Source organism: Peromyscus leucopus, chromosome 12 (assembly GCF_004664715.2).
Source record: "Peromyscus leucopus breed LL Stock chromosome 12, UCI_PerLeu_2.1, whole genome shotgun sequence".
Classification (NCBI taxonomy): Eukaryota; Metazoa; Chordata; class Mammalia; order Rodentia; family Cricetidae; genus Peromyscus; species Peromyscus leucopus.
Genome location: NC_051073.1, coordinates 81,893,554 through 81,911,281, shown reverse-complemented (window position 1 = coordinate 81,911,281; position 17,728 = coordinate 81,893,554). Strand labels below are relative to the sequence as shown.

Sequence of the window (17,728 nt, the reverse complement as noted above, 5' to 3'; positions counted from 1 at the left end):
CCAATGACTGTAAAGGGCAAGGAAGCTTCTTTTGCAGTGGTTTTGATGACTGCAGACTCACAGTCGAGAAAGGGAGATGTAGAAGGCGTCTATGACAACTCCTACCCCAACTCCTCATCCCTACCCCCCCCCCAAAAGAAACAAGTAACAGATTAGACATGAAGCCATTCAAGAAAACTTAAAAATTGAGATAAGGATGCTGAAGTGTAGCTTTCCACAATTGGTGGCTTCTGGTGGGGGTGGAGAAGGACTCAGTTTTCTTTAAGGGTTTGGCCACGGAGAGTTTGACCCTGTTTCATTGACCATAGGGACAACACAAATTAGACTTGTTTTTGGAGCGGGATGGAGGTGAGTGGGTGGGGTTGCTGTACACCATGTGGGTTCCTGTGCCCATGGTTGTTGGAAAGGGGTATTGGAACTCCTAAAACTGGAATTGTGGAACCTGGAGGACTGAGAAGTGAGTATTATTGGTGTGCATTATGTGAAATTCCCAAATAATCAATGAAAATATTATGTTGGGGGTGGGGGATATTAATCTAAACTACTTAGTCAGCATTTTGAAAGTGACTAGTGAAAGCAGCTAGCTGCCAGCTTGTGGCACTTGAAACTGCTCATAGGGCTATGCTTCACAGAACATTCTGAAAGAGATGTCCTTAAGTGATTTTGTCATTGTATGATCCAGATGGTGTACTTGCCCAAATCGGATGACTATACTACTATCAGATACTATTATCTCATGAGACTATTACTCTTATATATAAATTCTGTTATTGACTAAGATGTTATTATACATAATTGCTATAGCCATCAATAGAATTATTTGTGTGCATTTTTATTATTCTAGTGCAAAATTAATTGTATTAATGTGTGTGCATGTTTGTATTTGCATTTAGGACACAGCACATGTGTAGAGGTCAGATGACAACCTGGGAGATTGATTCTCTCCTATTATATGGGTTCCTGAAATTGAATGTAGGTCATTAGGATTGATAGCCAGAACCCTTTTCTGCTTAACCACCTTTCTGGCCTTTGGTTTACATCATTGTAATGTGCATTTCCCTGGTGTGGAACTTACCCTGTAGACCAGGCTAGCCTGGAACTGACAGAGATCTGCCTGCCTCTGCCTTCCAAGTGCTGGGATTAAAGGCGTGCACCACCACCACCTGGTTGTAATGTGCATTTCTCATCTTGTTATTTGGCTAATGGCTTATTTTTGTTTCTTATTTCACATTGATTTTATACTAGAAATAATAATATACAAAAAGCAAATTTAAACAGTTTTCTTATTTGAGGTAAAAATGGGTTGTAAAGCAGAGAATGCAACTCATGGCACACACAGCACATTTGGCTCCAGAACTGGTAATGAAAGTGCAGTGCAGTGATGGTTCAAAATGTTTTCTAAAAGTGACAGCTTTGAAGATGAGTGTAGTGGTCCGGCCTGAGAGCAGTGACTAAAGCTGATCCTCTTACAACTAAATACAGGAGAAGCTCTCAAAGAACTCAGTGTAGCCATTCAGTAACCATTTGGCATTTGAAGCAGATCCCCTCTTGTTCTACACAACAATGAACTTGGATTGTGACATACAGAAAAAGTAGATTATGTACAGCATCTGATGGTGATCACCTAAGTGAGAAACAGAATGCTCCCAGAGCTAGACTTCAACCTAAAAAGGTTGTGGTCACTATTAGAAAGTCTGGTGCCAACTTGACCCACTATAGCCGTGGTTGTCAACCTTTCTAAATGCTATGACCCTTTGATACAGGGCCTCATGTTGTGCTGGCCTCCAACCATAAAATTACTTCGTTGCTACTTCATAACTGTAATTTTGCTACTGCTATGAATCATAAAATAAATACCTGATATTCAACCTTGAAAGGGATTGCTACCTATCTATAGGTTGAGAACCGTTGAACTACAATCCTACTGAATCCTAGCAAAACTATTTTATATCAGAAGTATGTTTAACAAACTGATAAGATGGTGCTGCAAACTGCAAGGCTTGCAACTGGCATTAATCAGCACAAAGAGCCCAGCTCTTCTCTGTAGTACCCTCCACAAGTCATGTGGTCATGATTTCTAAAGTTGAACAATTCATACACAGAATTTTGCCTCATCCGGTACATTCACTGCACCTCTCACCTACTGACTAGCACTTCAATCATCTTGACAACTTTTGCAAGGAAAATGCTTCCACAACCAGTAGTATATACAAAATTCTTTCCAAGAGTTCATTGAATCCCAAAGCATAGATTTTTGTGATAATAGGAATTAACAATGTTGTGTTTATAATGGTTCATATTTTAATTAATAAAGATGCTAGTTATAATGATTTAAATTCATGATCTGATAGTATAGTTTACTTATTCAGATCTTGGTTTCTATTTCTTCCATAAAAACATAGGCGTTTTATGTTGATCATTTACTGTGGACAAAAATAATTACAATGAAAATCTTACCTTAGCTTACATTTGATTTTTTTTTTATTCTTAATTTCCAAGAAAATGAATTTTTCCAACAAGTGCACCACTCTTTCTTTAATTGGTATCTGTACTATGTAGGTACTGAGTTCCAGCTTAGCCTGGACTATTGGGTGAGATTCTGGTTAAAAAAACATTGTTTGCATTCCTTATTATTGTTTTGTCTTTTTCCATGTATTGTTTTCTTAGTGGAGGTGTATTGGTCTTGATTTTGCAGGGAAGAAGAATCCCTGGTAGAACAGTTTGTGTTTGAAGCCTTAGTGGCATACATGGAAAGTCTGGCCTTGGCACATTCGGATGAGAAATCCTTAGGTATGTGTCATCCTAGTGTTCTATCTACATACTGATCCTGAGTTCTTTGGGGTCTTTTCCACTCAGAATCCAGTGCTCACATGACCCTTTCATGAGGTGGTATTTTTCTTTTTTCACATTTTTCTTAGCCGATCTGATAATTATGAAGGGAAGATATGTTGTTATCTCACACATAATGAAATCCAGTTGGTAAAAAAAATTTGTTTTGTGTCTTCATCTTCCAAGACTCATCCTATTCACCCAGCAGCCATGGAGCTTGAATCCTGGTTGGCAAATCCTACCAGGAAGGTATGCACACTATAGCTAGTCACACACTATAGCTAGTCACTAGCTGCACTGGCACAAAAAAGCAAATGCACATTGACAGTGCTGAAGAGAGCTGACCACCAAGGACCACTGAGATATGGCCATTGTCTCTGAGCTCATGATAATTCAGAAAGTAGGTCTCATTGTACAGCTGTGGTAAAGCTACTTAGGCTATGATTAAGAGATGTTAAAAATGATGTTAGAACTGAACTAAAGTACTTTTGTCTAGAAATTGTTAGGAACCGCACAGAGCTAGAAGTTTCTGTTGGTCCCATCAGGTGGTACAGTCAGGTCCCTGAGGCAGTTGTAACTGAAGGATTAGATCATACAACCATGTGTGGCAACACTTTTCTTTTTCTTTTCACATTTTGATGTTTGCTTAATTCATAAAATGACAAGTTAGACACTGATAATCTTTTATATATATATATGGATGTTTGACTACTAGTATGCCTGTACACCATGTGGGTTCCTGTGCCCGTGGTGGCTGGAAAAGGGTGTAGAAACTCCTGGAACTGGAATTATGGACAGTTGTAAGTTGCCCTGTGAGTGATGAAAATTGTATTTGAGTCCTCTAGAAGAGCTTTTAACTGCTCTTAACTACTGAGCCATCTCTCCAGCCCCTACTCTATTCTTTTTTAAATTGATGTTGAATATCAGCATTTGGGTTTTAACACCCAGGACAGACACACACGGGGGGGGGGGGGGGGGGAGAAACTACAACAAAAGCACATTTTCTTAGTGCTAGAAGTAACCATGTATGCATTCTTTCTTCTAGACTTCTATGGAATGTCCTTAGTTATGCCCTTTTCTATAGTGCTTTGGTTGTTGTGGCTGCTGGTCATGTAGTTTCTATTTATATATGATACTCTTTTTTGCATGTATGTATATAGTATGCAAGCACGTGTCATGCCTTCCTGCAGTCATGAGTCTGGGCTTTATTTTAGCATTTGAAATCTAAGTCATTTATTTTAATTTCATATTTTGAGATGAAGAAATACTAAATCTGTAGTAAAATTACCTTTGTAGTCACAAAAGTAGATCAACAGTTTTATAATACTACTTTATCAATGACAATCTGCTATATGTTTTCTATGAAATCTTTTGTACTGGATACAAATACAGGTACAATTCAGCAGTGCTGTGATGCCATTGATCACCTAAGACGGATCATTGAAAAGAAGCATGATTCTTTAAACAAACCAAAAAAACGACGGTTGCCACAGTAGGTGATACTATTTCCTTTTCCTCTGGTTAACCCAAGACAAAGCTAATTCCATTTGATAAAGGTTGTTAGATGGATATGTAAAAAGTCAAGAATTATGTTTGTAGAGAAGAAATGTGTAGAAATATGGGATGAACAGTCAACTTTCCACAAAATTTAAAAGCTTTAGGTTTGAAAATACCTGGTTTTAAGGAAGATGATATTTGATTAAGATTTAAATAGGTATCCAAATTGACAGTATGTTTTAAAACTGGTATGGGCATTGTATTTTACATGTACTAAGTTTGAATACAAGTTTGCTAAGTAATTATTTAACTAGAATATCCATGAATACACAATACATTTGGAAGTATAAGAACTGAATGTCACATTCAATCAAAGATGATGGCTCCTTGTAGAACATGATTGCTGTACAGAGCTGACTCACTAGCAAGGTGAACAGAACAGAAGTGTGCATTCAGATAGTTAGGAGTCAGTTCAAGTTACAAACTCCTACTTAGGCTAGAGATCTATTTAATGACAATTTAAACAGCCTGACCACTGGAAACTTGTTAACAGCGTTTCCAGGAAGTCTTTAGGGAACATTTTATTTAATGAGATAATAGTCACCTGGAAGATAAATTGCATATTTAGATATAAGATGTACTAAAAGACTGAGCACCTTGTTCAAGCTCATGTAAGTTTCTAAGGCAGATTCAGAGATGAACAAAAAATGTCTGATTTCAAAGTGCATTCTGTTCACCACTACTTAGGATTTCAGGTGGCATAGGAGTTGAATGATACTCTGAGTAGAGATTAATTTATTTGTTACTTTTAATTGTGATGAAATACACACATAAAGTTTATCATTTTAATCATTTTTGCATCTGCAGTCTAGTAGTGTTAAGTACTGTCACAGTGTTGTGCGACCAGTCGCCAAAGCTCTTTTATCCTGTAAAGCTGAGACTCTATTCCATTAGACAACTACAGTTCTATTTAAAAAAGAAAAGAAAAGGAAGAATGGAACATGAGGAGGAGGATCAAGAGACTTGGAATTATCAAGTTGAGAAAGTTGTTCAAAGCCAGGCTGAGTATTGACCAGTGGTTACCCTAGGGGCCCAGCAATGCCCCATTGCAGGAAGGATGGAGGTACAGTATTGACCCTCTATGCAATACATGGGGAGTCATGGTGTGTGTACTGACAGCCATCACTCTGGACCTGTATATAGTAGATATTTATATTTTCATCATTTTAAAATTGATACCTTTAGGCATAATTGCTTACACCAATAATCCTGACTGCTTGGAAAATAAGGCAGGGGAAGCATAAGTTTGAGGTCAGCCTGGGCTATTATTCATGTTCCTCCTACCCTTCCACCCCTTTCTCAAAGAAGCCATCAAGAAAAGAGGTAGGCTCATGCCTGTAATTTTAGTACTTGGGAGGGGAAGGTAGGAGGGTCAAGTGTTCAAGCCCAGCCTCAGCTAAATGATACTGTTAAGAAACAACAAACTACTTGAGTCTTTCAGATTCTTCTAACTTGTAACTTGACTTTAGACAGTTGGTTCTTGGTCGTTAGCATGTATTAAAATTAGTTGGGAGTCTAGTTAAAACCCAGATTGTTGTACAGGCTCCATCTACAAGATTTCTGAGTCTGGGCTAGGGTAGGATCAGAGAACTTAGATTTATAGCTAGTTTGCAAAGGTATGCTTCTAAGAAGCATTGCTTTACATCCTATGACTTTGGGGTTTTATTTTGTTCTTTAAAGAGCACATTGGAATGGAATACATTATTCTATTAGTTAAGGATATTTAAAAAAAATTTTTCCCCGTAGTGAAAGAAAGGAGGACCTGAGCATTTGTTTGCAGTATAAGGTCTTGAGTTCTCTCCCCGGCACTACAAAAGCATGTATTTTTTATGTTGAAACTGAATTGAAGTTAGTTGTGGTAGCAAACATCTATAATCCCAGCACCAGGGAAGCAAAAGCAGGCAGGTCTCTGAGTTAACCTGTGATACCTTGCTTACATTCTAATGGTAATACATTAAAGAATGAATGTGCCTATTACATATGCTAGGTTGGTAGTCTTGAGTTTCAGGTTTCTAAATTCTTGGCTGTGTATACGTTGAATGTTGGCTAATGTGCTAATGACAGCATGCTTTCTCTGTGTAGGGGGTTTCCACCAATGACTTCGTTGTGTTTATTGGATTTAGTCAAGTGGCTTTTAGCTCACTGTGGAAGGCCCCAGACAGAATGTCGACACAAGTCCATAGAACTCTTTTATAAGTTTGTTCCTTTACTGCCAGGTATGTTTTTTTCTTTCTTTTTTTTAATTAAAAATTTATTCTATTGCTATGTTAAAAACAATGACTAAAAGTAACTTGTGGAAAAGACATTTTACATCATGAAGGAAAGTCAGGGCAAGAACCTTGAGGCAATAACTAAAGTAGAGACCATGGTGAAATACTGCTTACTGGTTTGTCCTCCATGGTTTGCTCAGCCTGCTTTCTTACATAATTCAAGACTACCTGCCCAGGGATGGGACTGCCTACAGTGGGCTGGGCCCTCATATTAATCATTAATCAAGAAAACGTGTCGTAGTCTTGCCCACAGGCCAATATGATGGAGGACTTTTCTCAATTGATGTTTTCTCTTGTCAGATGACCCTCACTTGTGTCAAGTTGACAAAAATACTAAACAGCACAGACAGGGTCTCACATTTGTTCACCAATTGGCCTAGACTGGCCAGGCCAGCAGGTTTTGGGTATCCATCTTTGTCTATCCTCCCAGCACTGTAGTATAGACGTATACCACCATGCCCAGTTTTTATGTGGGTGTAGTCAGTCCAATTTCAGGTCCTCACTTCTTGCTCAGCAAGCCCTTATTGAACCCACTGAGCCATCGTCCCACCTCCACATTGCTGCTACTTTAGATTTATTTAACCTGTTACGTCATTGTCACAACCACCTATGAAGAGGAGCTGCTGGAAGGGGGAGGGAAGGGGGCCATCGTTTTCTCCGAATGTCTAAGCAATTTTAGATGGTGCTGCTTAACGGAAAGTACTCCCAGCCCTCGAGTGCCACCTCCACTCTGACTTATACTTTTTGTGGTTTCTTGGGGTCCTTCAGGTTTCAGCTCCTCAAGCCCCTTCGGGGTCCAGGAAAGATGCTGCAACAAGTGAGGGAAACCTAAGGATTTGAGGGCAAAAGAATCAGCCCACACCATTCTCCTTCTGTGCATGTCTCTCTATTGTTCTGCTGTTCTCCTTTCGTTCTCTCTTTCCATTCTGCTGTTCTGCAGTTTCCAGCTTACATACCCATACAATCAGCAATTCTCGGGCCAAAGCAAGGTCACAGGCTCAAATTTTTCAGGGTTATAAAAACAGATAAGAGTTTTACACAAGACAGTGACTGTCAGCTTTCTTTTATAGCTCAATGTGGGAGTGACTTATAAAAGTCCCTGGTGAACTCTTTTTTCTTTTCTTTTTCTTTCTTTTTTTTTTTTTTTTGGTTTTTTGTTTGTTTGTTTTGTTTTTTGAGACAGGGTTTCTCTGTGTAGCTTTGGAACCTGTTCTGGAACTCACTCTGTAGCCTAGGCTGGCCTCGAACTCACAGAGATCCACCCTCCTCTGCCTCCCGAGTGTTGGAATTAAAGGTGTGAGCCACCACTGCCCAGCCCCAGGTTAACTCTTAAAAGGGATGAGGTAAACTAGGAGAGATTAAATCAAGAGGAGAATTTGTTTCTTCCTACATTTCTAAATGTGACTAGGTAATAAGCTAAAAAATTTTAAATTTTATTTTATAATTTTATTTAATTTTACACATCAGCCACAGATTCCCTTGTCCTCCCCCCTCCTGCCCCAAAATTTATAATCAGTAAAAATCACGAGCAAGGCAAGAACCATCTTTTTCTCAGTGCTGCTTCTTTCCCAGCAAGCAGAGGAAGTGTCATAAACAGCAGGGGAAATATGCAGCATTTGGTCTGCATTAGCCTACTTTGTACAAGATCCAGAGCGTCCTTAGCATCCTAAATCCAGCAGTGCCTGTGGGAAGATTATCTTTCTCTGGGAATGGGCAAATGGTTAATTATTTTTTCCTGTTATCTCTCAGGGTAAAACACAAGCAGTAAATCTCCTAACCTGAAATCTTGCTTCAATAAACTGAGGTGACAGTAAATACAAAGAGTTAAGGATTTGTTTAAAGTTAGTATGAGGTTAGCTTAGGACAGTGCTTCCCTATCTGCTGGTAGGGTGAATGCAGGGTGCCCTTGTTCCCTATCTCTCTGAGGGCTATGAATCAAGAAACTCAAACATGTAATTCTGTCCTTGGGTCTGTCTTCTGATGGCTCCAATTTTGATCTATTTTTATAGATACTTTTTCTGACCAAATGTCCTGCCAAAAAGATAATTACAGAGGGCAGAATTCTAATTTATATTAGGGAATGGAACAAAGATCTGGCTGTGTGAACAAAGCAGGCTATTAAGTGTCTACAGTCCACATGGAACAATAGATTTAGCTATGAAGCGTGTCCTAGTATATTTTGTATATATCAAAATTGTACAGCTAATGAGAAGTCATCTTCCTGACCATCCATGGATATGTGTGTACCCATAAGATTGACATGCAATCATGAGATTACATATATATATATATTTCATGAAAATGCATGGTAATGGGGAGATATCATACATAGTTGATATTGCACAAGAAATTACACATGGAAGCAACAATATTCAGAGTTAGTGGTCTACAAGCTTTGCTTGACAGGGTACTCCATCTGAGAATCATTCCTATGGTGGGTTGACATCTGAATTATCAATTACTTAAGCTTTATCTGCGTCCTGTCCTGCAATAGGTCATGACAGTGGCCCCTGACAGGCTTCTATGATGTCATCTTCACTGATCCCAGACATTTCTTTTGCTGTTCTCTACCTCCTATTTTTTCAGCTAAAATTGTTTTTGCTTGTAATCCTGCAGAGACAGGTGGACCTCTGTAGGTTCTAGGCCAACCAGGGCTAACCAGTGAAACTCTTGTCTCAAAAGAATCTATAAAGTCAGGCTATCAAGTAGTAGGTAAAATTAGCCCTTTCGCTAACATAAACAAAATACTAATGTATTTTTTGTCTGGTCTATGTCATCTGTGGCCTTTAGAATGTATCACCTGCTTTTGGCTCCCCACCACTACCCTGCCCCCTTTTTTGAGGAGCGGTGGTGAGGATCTCTAGGTAATTGTGTTGAGGCTTCAAGCACATAAATACCTCAGGTCACTGTAATATCACAGCAGTTGTAGGCTTGTTTATGCCATGTGTATCAGGCTTTTGAGAGACATGATAATCTAGTGTCTTCTGAATGTTAAGATTCAATGTGAGTTTGATTGATGCTATAGAGGCTAGAACATAGCACATTGGGAGGAGCCCAAGAGATATTCCTTTCATCCTTTTCTTGTTCTATTTTCTCTTCCTCCTCTTTATATCTATCTATCTATCTATCTATCTATCTATCTATCTATCTATCTATCTATATCTATACCTATCTATATATATATTATATATATATGAAAAAATATATATATAGACACACACTTTTTTTTTTAAGACAAGGTCTGTGTGGCCAAGGCTAACCTCAAACTTACTGTGTAGCTAAGTATGGTCTTGAACTCCTTATCCTGCTTCCTTCTATTCCTTAATGCTGCTGGGATTGTAGATGTGTGCCCCTCCAGTCAGCCAAGAGACCTTGAGGATGATTTTCTGCATCTGTCCTAGTTAGTATTATCATTGTTGTGATGAAACACTGTGGCCAAAAACAATTTGGGGAAGAAAGGATTTATTTGGCTTACACTTCAATATCAATGTTCATCATTGAAGAAAGTCAGGACAGGAACTCAAACAAGGCAGGATCCTGGAGGCAGGAGCTCATGCAGAGGCCATGGATGGGTGTTCCTTACTGTCCTACTCCCTATGGCTTGCTCAGCCTGCTTTCTTTCTTTTTTTTAGACACATTCAATTGCTACATAAAAGTGTAAGTGCCATTTTATTTTTCCAAGGTGTTTTTTCTTTTGTCTTTATGAAGCCACCTCTTACATGGTCTTTGGTGGAGGTCCTGGTGCAGCACCAGCAGATCTAAATCGTGGTGAGGGTATTCGCCCCTTGTGGGCTTCAAGGGATCAATTCCTGACTACCTTGCTATGAATAGCACAGCTTACGCAGTAATGCAGCTTGACATTCAGGAAGCACATAAGCATCGAAGACATTTGCTTCGGACCCGAAAGAGCGCAGCCTGCTTTCTTATAAAACCTAGGACCGCCGGTTCTCCCACCGCCCCCATGGCGGGTCGCAGCAGTTCATGCTGTGGCGGCCTAGGCGGTGTAGCTCTGTGACAGGTTCGGCCTCGCTCGTGCCTCCCACCCAGTGCCGCCACAATGCCCAAGAGGAAGGTTAGCATGGACTGAGCGGCGAAGCCGGAGCCCAAGCGGCGCTAAGCCCACCCCTGCCAAGGTGGACGAAGAAGGCCACGGGGAAAGGATAAACCATCAGACAAAAAAGTGCAAACAAAAGGGAAGAGGGGAGCAAAGGGCAAACAGGCTGAGGTGGCTGACCAGCAAACCACAGATGTGCCTGCAGAAAATGGAGAGGCTGAGAACCAGAGTCCAGCCTCTGAAGTCGAAGAGAAAGAAGCCAAGTCTGACTAACCATCCATCATGTCGTCTGTCCCCGCCTCCCTTCTTGTACAACCCAGAGGAATATTTTTATCAACTATTTTGTAAATGCGAGTTTTTTAGAAGCTCTAGAAACATTTTTAAAAGGTGGGAGGAAGTCCCACCTCATCCCATTTTTTTAAGTGTAAATGATTTTTTTAAAGAGGTTAAATCACTTGCTGGTTGTTTATTTTTTGGTACAACCAGAAAATAGCAGGATACTGAATCAGGAGAGGCTGTGACTGTCTCAGGGGTCACCATAACATTCCATAGAGGAGGCTAGTTTTATATCCTACAACACAAAGCATACTTGGAGTCTTGGTTGTGCATTTGTGTCTGGAATATTTTCAGTTATTTCTGTGAAAGATTGAAATTTTGAATATGTACTGTATGTGGCATAAAATTATGAGTCAGTAGAATTAAGGATTGTGAGCATTTAATTGTTATGTGAGTTCTTAGGGAAAACTTGCCAAGTTTAGGATGGAATATCACTGGAATAAGTTCTAGGGAAAACTTGCCAAGTTTAGGATGGAATATCACTGGAATAAGTTCAAAGAGAAACAATACATGGCTCTTTTGGGTACGTGAACACAATGTATGACTCTTAGAGTTTGGGTCCATGTTTTAAGAATTGAAATGTCTTTTTTTTTTTTTTTTTTTTTTTTTTTTTGGTTTTTCGAGACAGGGTTTCTTTGTGTAGCTTTGCGCCTTTCCTAGAACTCACTTGGTAGCCCAGGCTGGCCTCGAACTCACAGAGATCCGCCTGCCTCTGCCTCCCGAGTGCTGGGATTAAAGGCGTGTGCCACCACTGCCTGTGTACTCAACCAATAAAGTCTCAGTTGTGAAAGAGTAAGAAAAAAAAACCTAGGACCATTAGCCCAGGGGTGGCACCACCCACCATGGACTGGGCCTACACTCATCAATCACTAATTAAGAAAATGTCCCAGAGCCAAATCTTACAGAGGCATTTTCTCAGTTGAGGTTCCCTCCTTTCAGATACCTCTAGCTTGTGCCAAGTTGACTTAAGACTAGCCAGCAAAGTACCTGATAAAGTTCCCATGTCTTACTCTGTCTGTAGATCTGCCTTTTCCTTCTGATGCTTGCTTTTCTGTCTTTCTTGACACTTGCTGTAGAATTGAAATACCATATTATTTTCTTCTCATAATTAAAATTTTCTTTGGTTCTTAGTGATAATAATGTATTGTTCCTTCTTTTTGCACCCCCCATGTCCTCTTACTACATCAGACATATATTCTGTATATATTCTGTTTTGATTTCTTGCCTAAATTAATCAGTGACAGAATCAAACCTTTTTTGAGCCACTGATTTATTAACATGCAAAATGAAATTTTATCCTTTCCTTTTTTTTAGAGAAAGTACAATATCAAAAGAAAACAACTTTTTTCTTTTTTTTTTCTTTTTTTTAAGAAAATAACTTTTAAAGCAAGTCATTTGACTTAATAAACACTGCTTAGCACGCAGCTTGTGAGACTGAGGTCACGTGTACCCATAAGTTCAAAGCTAGTGTGGGTAATATAAATAAGCACAGTCATGCTATTATTCTTGTTTGGGATGAGGAGACTGAGATGTAGAGGCCAGGTCCTCAGAGTGAGCAGCACCATCATCATCCAAACCCAAAAATCACAGCACTCTTTGGGAACTTGAAAAGAAAAGACCAGGGACAGAATATCAGTCTGTTGCTAGTCCAGATAGTGTTTTTATAATGTTAGGAAACTGAAGAGTACAACTTTAGTGGAAATAACTTCTTAGAAGTAAGAACAGTGAAACAAATTAGTAGTAGTGAAAAGATCATCCTGTATCATTTTGAAATTTTAACTAGGTTCAAAGATTAAAGAGGTTTAATTTTTGAATGTTGATATCTTTGCTTTATATATATATAGTAATGTATATGTTTTAATCTCTTATTTGTCTTATTAAAAATTGTCTCTTAGGCAACAAGTCTCCTTCTTTATGGCTGAAAGATCTTATAAAAACGAAAGATATCTCTTTTCTCATAAACACATTTGAAGGAGGGGTTAGCAGCTGTGATCAGCCAGCAGGCATTCTTGCTCAACCAACTCTCTTCCATTTGCGAGGGCCGATCAGCCTGCGAGCAGTCCTTCAGTGGCTGGACATGCTTCTTGCAGCACTGGAGTGCTACAACACATTCATCGAGGAGAAGACAGTGGAAGTACAAGAGGTCTGGGGTAGGTAAAATTTATTCTAAAATCAAATTGCCTGATTCTGCTTGGTTTATGCCAGGTAGATTGCTCAGTGCATGTCAAAACAGCGCTAACAAGCACATAGAGATAGAGGCTGTAAGTTCTAGGCCAGCCTTATCTACAGAGACAGTGCCAGGACAACCACTGTTATATGGTGAGACCTGTGTAGAAAATAAATTAAAATAAAAATAATACTAACAAAATTGAAGCCAGGCAGGTGGATCTCTGTGAGTTTGAGATCAGCCTGCTGTATAAAACAAGTTCCAGGACAGCCAGGACGTTTACACAGAAAAAACCCTGTCCCAAAAAAAACCTAAATAAATAAATACAATAATACTAACAAAATTGATAAGACACTAGCTACTTAGTGCTATGTAAAGAGTATTAACTTGGATTTTCTACCACTGAGCTATATTCCAGGCTTCTTTTCTTATGTTCTCTTTTGTGTTAATCAGCTTTCCACCACTGTGACAAAAAAGCTGAGGTAATTAGCTTAAGATGTAGGGTTGATTTTGGCTCACAGGCTTGGGAGATTCAGTCCATGATTGGTTTTGTTGCCTTTGCCCTGTGGTTTGACATGTACTAGAGAAAGCTGTTAACCTCCTGGTTGCCAGGAAGCAAAGTGAGTAAGAAATGGGTGCTATAGTCTCACTATCCCTTAAAATGTACACCTCTAATAATTTTACCGTGTTCTCCATCTTCTAAAGATTCTCCTACCTCCCAGTAACACTCTATGTCAATAGGTGGTATAGTTTTATGGAATAGCTGTCATATAGTTCGTTGTTTAATCAAAATTGCTAGCAATGTTTTACTCTACTAAGAAATATTTGTTTGAATAAATAGTTCCATAACTGATTAATTCTAAAATATAAACCCCTTCCCATTTAACAAATTTTTAATGATGAATAGAGCAGTAATTTGTTGTATTGAAGGCTGTTTCAATGTTTAACAATGTAATCTTTGATTCTGGTTTCTCTAGGCTTCCTCTTAGTCCCACTCCTCCTCCCACCCTAACTCCATTCCCTGGGGAATGCATCTCTTGATTCAGACCCAGGGCCACCCTATCACTTTCCCACTACCATTGCAGTCTTTCTACCTAGCCTTTTTCCATTTCTTTGTGTCATGCAAAAAACCCACAGAAACACACTCTACCAGGGACCTCAGAGCTACCACACTTACTGAGGATCCAGAGTGGACACCAGCAACCAAAGAACAGAACACTCACCCAACAAAGAGAAAACTAGATCTTTATACCAAGAAACACCTCAAACATCATACCTCTAGGTAACCTATATCCCAGTGTAAAAATGTAAACATGAACAGCCAAGACAACATACCTCCTTCAGAAACCAGCAACCCTATTGCAATAAACCCTGAATATGCAATTTAGCTGAAGCACAAAACATGGACTTCAAAATGCACTTGTGAATGTGTTCAAGAACCTTAAAGAGGTCATTCATTCCACCATTGCAAATCCCCAGTCTGATCCTCTGCCTTGAGCAGACCACCTACAGGTGCCTGCCTTCAACATCTACCTTCATTTCTTATAGACTGTGAGATCCTCCTACAGACCTAGCCTTCCTCCCTCACCTCACCCCTCTGTAACAGCTGCCAATTACTGGGGATACTCTCTACCTGGTAACCCACTGTCCATACTCGCTCCATTTCAAATTCCTCAGTCTCATCTTCAGCCCTGTAGCAGACCACTTAGAGGAGCCTCTCCTGCCTCTGTGACTCCACTCACCCAAGACTCCGTTGATTCTTGGGACAGACCCAGCTTTTCCTCCTTTAGTCCCTTTCAGCATTCCCCCTCCTAGGCCACCTCCAATCTTTTGTGTCATGGCTAGAAACTTGCTCTACCTGGTGTCCCCAGTGTCCACACCTGGGAGCGACTCTTTTTTTTTTTGAAACACGGATTCTCTGTGTAACTTGGACCCTGTCCTGGAACTTGATCTCAGAGCAGGTTGGCCCCAAACTCAGAGATCTGCCTGCCTCTGCCTCCCAAGGGCTGAGATTAAAGGCGTGGGCCACCACTGCCTGGCCTGGCAGGGCCTCTTAAAACACTCCCTACTAGACAATCCATTGCAACCACCAGAGAAGACAACACAAACCAAGGAAAGAAACACCCACCCAACAAAGACAACCCTATAGATCAGCAATCCTCCCAAACCTAGATGCCTTGACACCAGCACAAAAATAATCATTAATACCCATGATGATATGTCTCTACCAGAGGCCAATAACCCTACTACAGGTCTTGAGAAATGTAATATAGCTGAAGCAGAAGACTACGATTTAAAAGTAGCTATTATGAATATTTTCAAGGACCTCAAAGAGGGTATGAATAATCCACTAATGAAGTCTGTGAAAAACACAAACAGGAGATTGAAATGATAAAATGATAAAGGTAGATCTGAAACTAGAAATGGAGGAAGAAGAAACCCAAGTCAATGGCACAGAAAATATTTTCAACAAGATCATAAAAGAAAATTTCCCTGACTTAAAGAAGGTGCCTATCAAGGTACAATAAGCATACAGAGCACCCAATAGAATGGAACAAAAAAGAAATTCCCTTCAGCACATAATAATCAAAACACTAAACATGCAGAACAAAGAATATTAAAAACTGCATGGGAAAAATACCAAATAATGTATTAAGTCAGACCTATTAGAATGACACCTGACTTTTCAATGGAAAATGGAAGAGCTCTCAAGGCCTGGATGGATGTCCTACAAACATTAAGAGACCACAGATGCAGGCTCAGTCTACTATACCCAGCAAAACTTTTAGTCATAAATGATTGAGAAAGAAGATCATCTACAACAAACCAAATTTAAGCATTATCTCTATACAAATCCAGCTCCACAGGAGGTGACAGAGGGAACACTTCAATCAGAAGCAGTTAACCACACTCAAGAAAACATAAGGAATAAGTAATCCCAGACAGTAATCAAAAAAGGGAGGAAAAGAACCCACACCATAACAACAAAATAACAGGAATCAACAAACACTGCTCATTGATAACTTTCAACATCAAGTGGTCTCAGTTTCCCAATTTAAAAAATGGACCAATGTGGGGGACCAGCCTCCACGCTTATTTACCCCAGGAACTCTTGAGGAATGAGGGATTAGAGACTTAGTTAGAAATAGAAAGGAGAGAAACCAAGAGAAAACACAGGGTAGACTTGGGTGGGCCTGGATCCTTATTCTCCAGCCCAGAACTTTATTCCAAAGGTCTGTTTATAACAGTGCCAAGGGGTGGAGCAAAAGACCTCTATCCCCCTTGCTAGTTAGACCCTTACAAAGACCTGATACCCAGGCCTGTGGTCCAGTCAACCTCCCATGCAGTCCTGCTGGGTCCTGCCACTAGGAAACCTAGTGGGCTCCAACAGGTCCCTCTTCTTATATTTTAAAAGAAAAAAAATCTTGATGCAAACACATCAAACTTAAAGACAAACAGGTTAACATAATTCTAATATAAATATTGCTATGCATCGTTATAATTTTCTCAATCTCACATCTTAAAGCAAACTCTTAATATTTCTTGCTAACAAAACATAGGATAAACTTCTGATGTGTACATCTTAAACTTAAATGCTTTAACTTTACCAAACCATGGTGCATCAATATCAATAGGTTAGCATAATAATTTCTACAAACCTACTCTCAACCTGCAATTTAGAACTATACAAAACATAACATTAATTTACTCAAGTAACACGAAAATATTTTTTAAATTAAATATACTGAGGAATATTAACTCTCCCCCCCCCCTTTTTTTAAAACAAAACAAAACTTTTCTGTTTAAACAGTTCCATTTTTACATAAACAATTCCATAAGCAGTTTATAAATCATCGTTGTTGATAGAGTCTGTATGCATAAGTAAATTCAAACTGCCCCATTGTAACGAAATCATTACTGTCCATTTTATTTTTTAAGTTCAAAAGTCCAAAAAGAGTTTTGGTTCCATTCCTAAAAGTTCCTTTGAATGCTCATAGACGGCCTGACTTGTCAGCTGCCCTTAAGTCTGTGTATAGCTGTCAGAATCGTAATGACTCTGAAGCAAACAGTTCTAAATAGAAGTCCCACAACCAAAACTTTTTAGTTCAAGCAAGTTTCTCTGAAACCTCCACTTTTAGCTACCGCTGCGCTTTGCATTCAGTCCCAGAGCAGGCTAGAGCCACACAGGCTCAAGGCTCCTTCAGCTGCCAAGAGCAGAAACAGTGGCCTTCCCATGGCAAACCTAGCTTTGGGAGGAAAACTCATTACTGCTGACAGTCCAAGTGCTCAGCAAACCTGGTCCCCGGAATTCTCTGTACGCTGTCCTGTCGCATAGCTGCCTCGATGCTGGGAGCTCGGGCTGTAGTCAGTCTTAGCAGTTCCCGCAGAGCCTCAGGCTGGCTGTTCAGCCTCAAGTACGGATTTCACGTCCACAGCCTTCTGCTTTCCAGCACGTCTCAGCTGCTTGCCAGGCACTGACACCTTCTCTGGTCCTGAGCAGACTGGTTTCTGCTG

General features: G+C 39.7%; 1 protein-coding gene and 1 pseudogene across 3 annotated transcripts in view; both read left to right on the top strand.

Moving 5' to 3' along the window:
- Prkdc (protein kinase, DNA-activated, catalytic subunit) overlaps positions 1 to 17,728 on the top strand; it is a 237,550-nt gene that overhangs the window by 75,369 nt on the left and 144,453 nt on the right. For all 3 annotated transcript variants that reach the window (XR_005092573.1, XM_028893310.2, XM_037209976.1), the window contains exons 28-31: positions 2,696 to 2,790; positions 4,222 to 4,321; positions 6,469 to 6,602; positions 12,942 to 13,196. Coding sequence is in view for 2 of the 3 variants with exons in the window: in XM_028893310.2 (XP_028749143.1) it covers positions 2,696 to 2,790; positions 4,222 to 4,321; positions 6,469 to 6,602; positions 12,942 to 13,196 (584 nt within the window). In the remaining variant the exon portion in view is untranslated. The remainder of the gene's footprint in view (positions 1 to 2,695; positions 2,791 to 4,221; positions 4,322 to 6,468; positions 6,603 to 12,941; positions 13,197 to 17,728) is intronic.
- Positions 10,714 to 11,137, top strand: LOC114709461 (annotated as a pseudogene).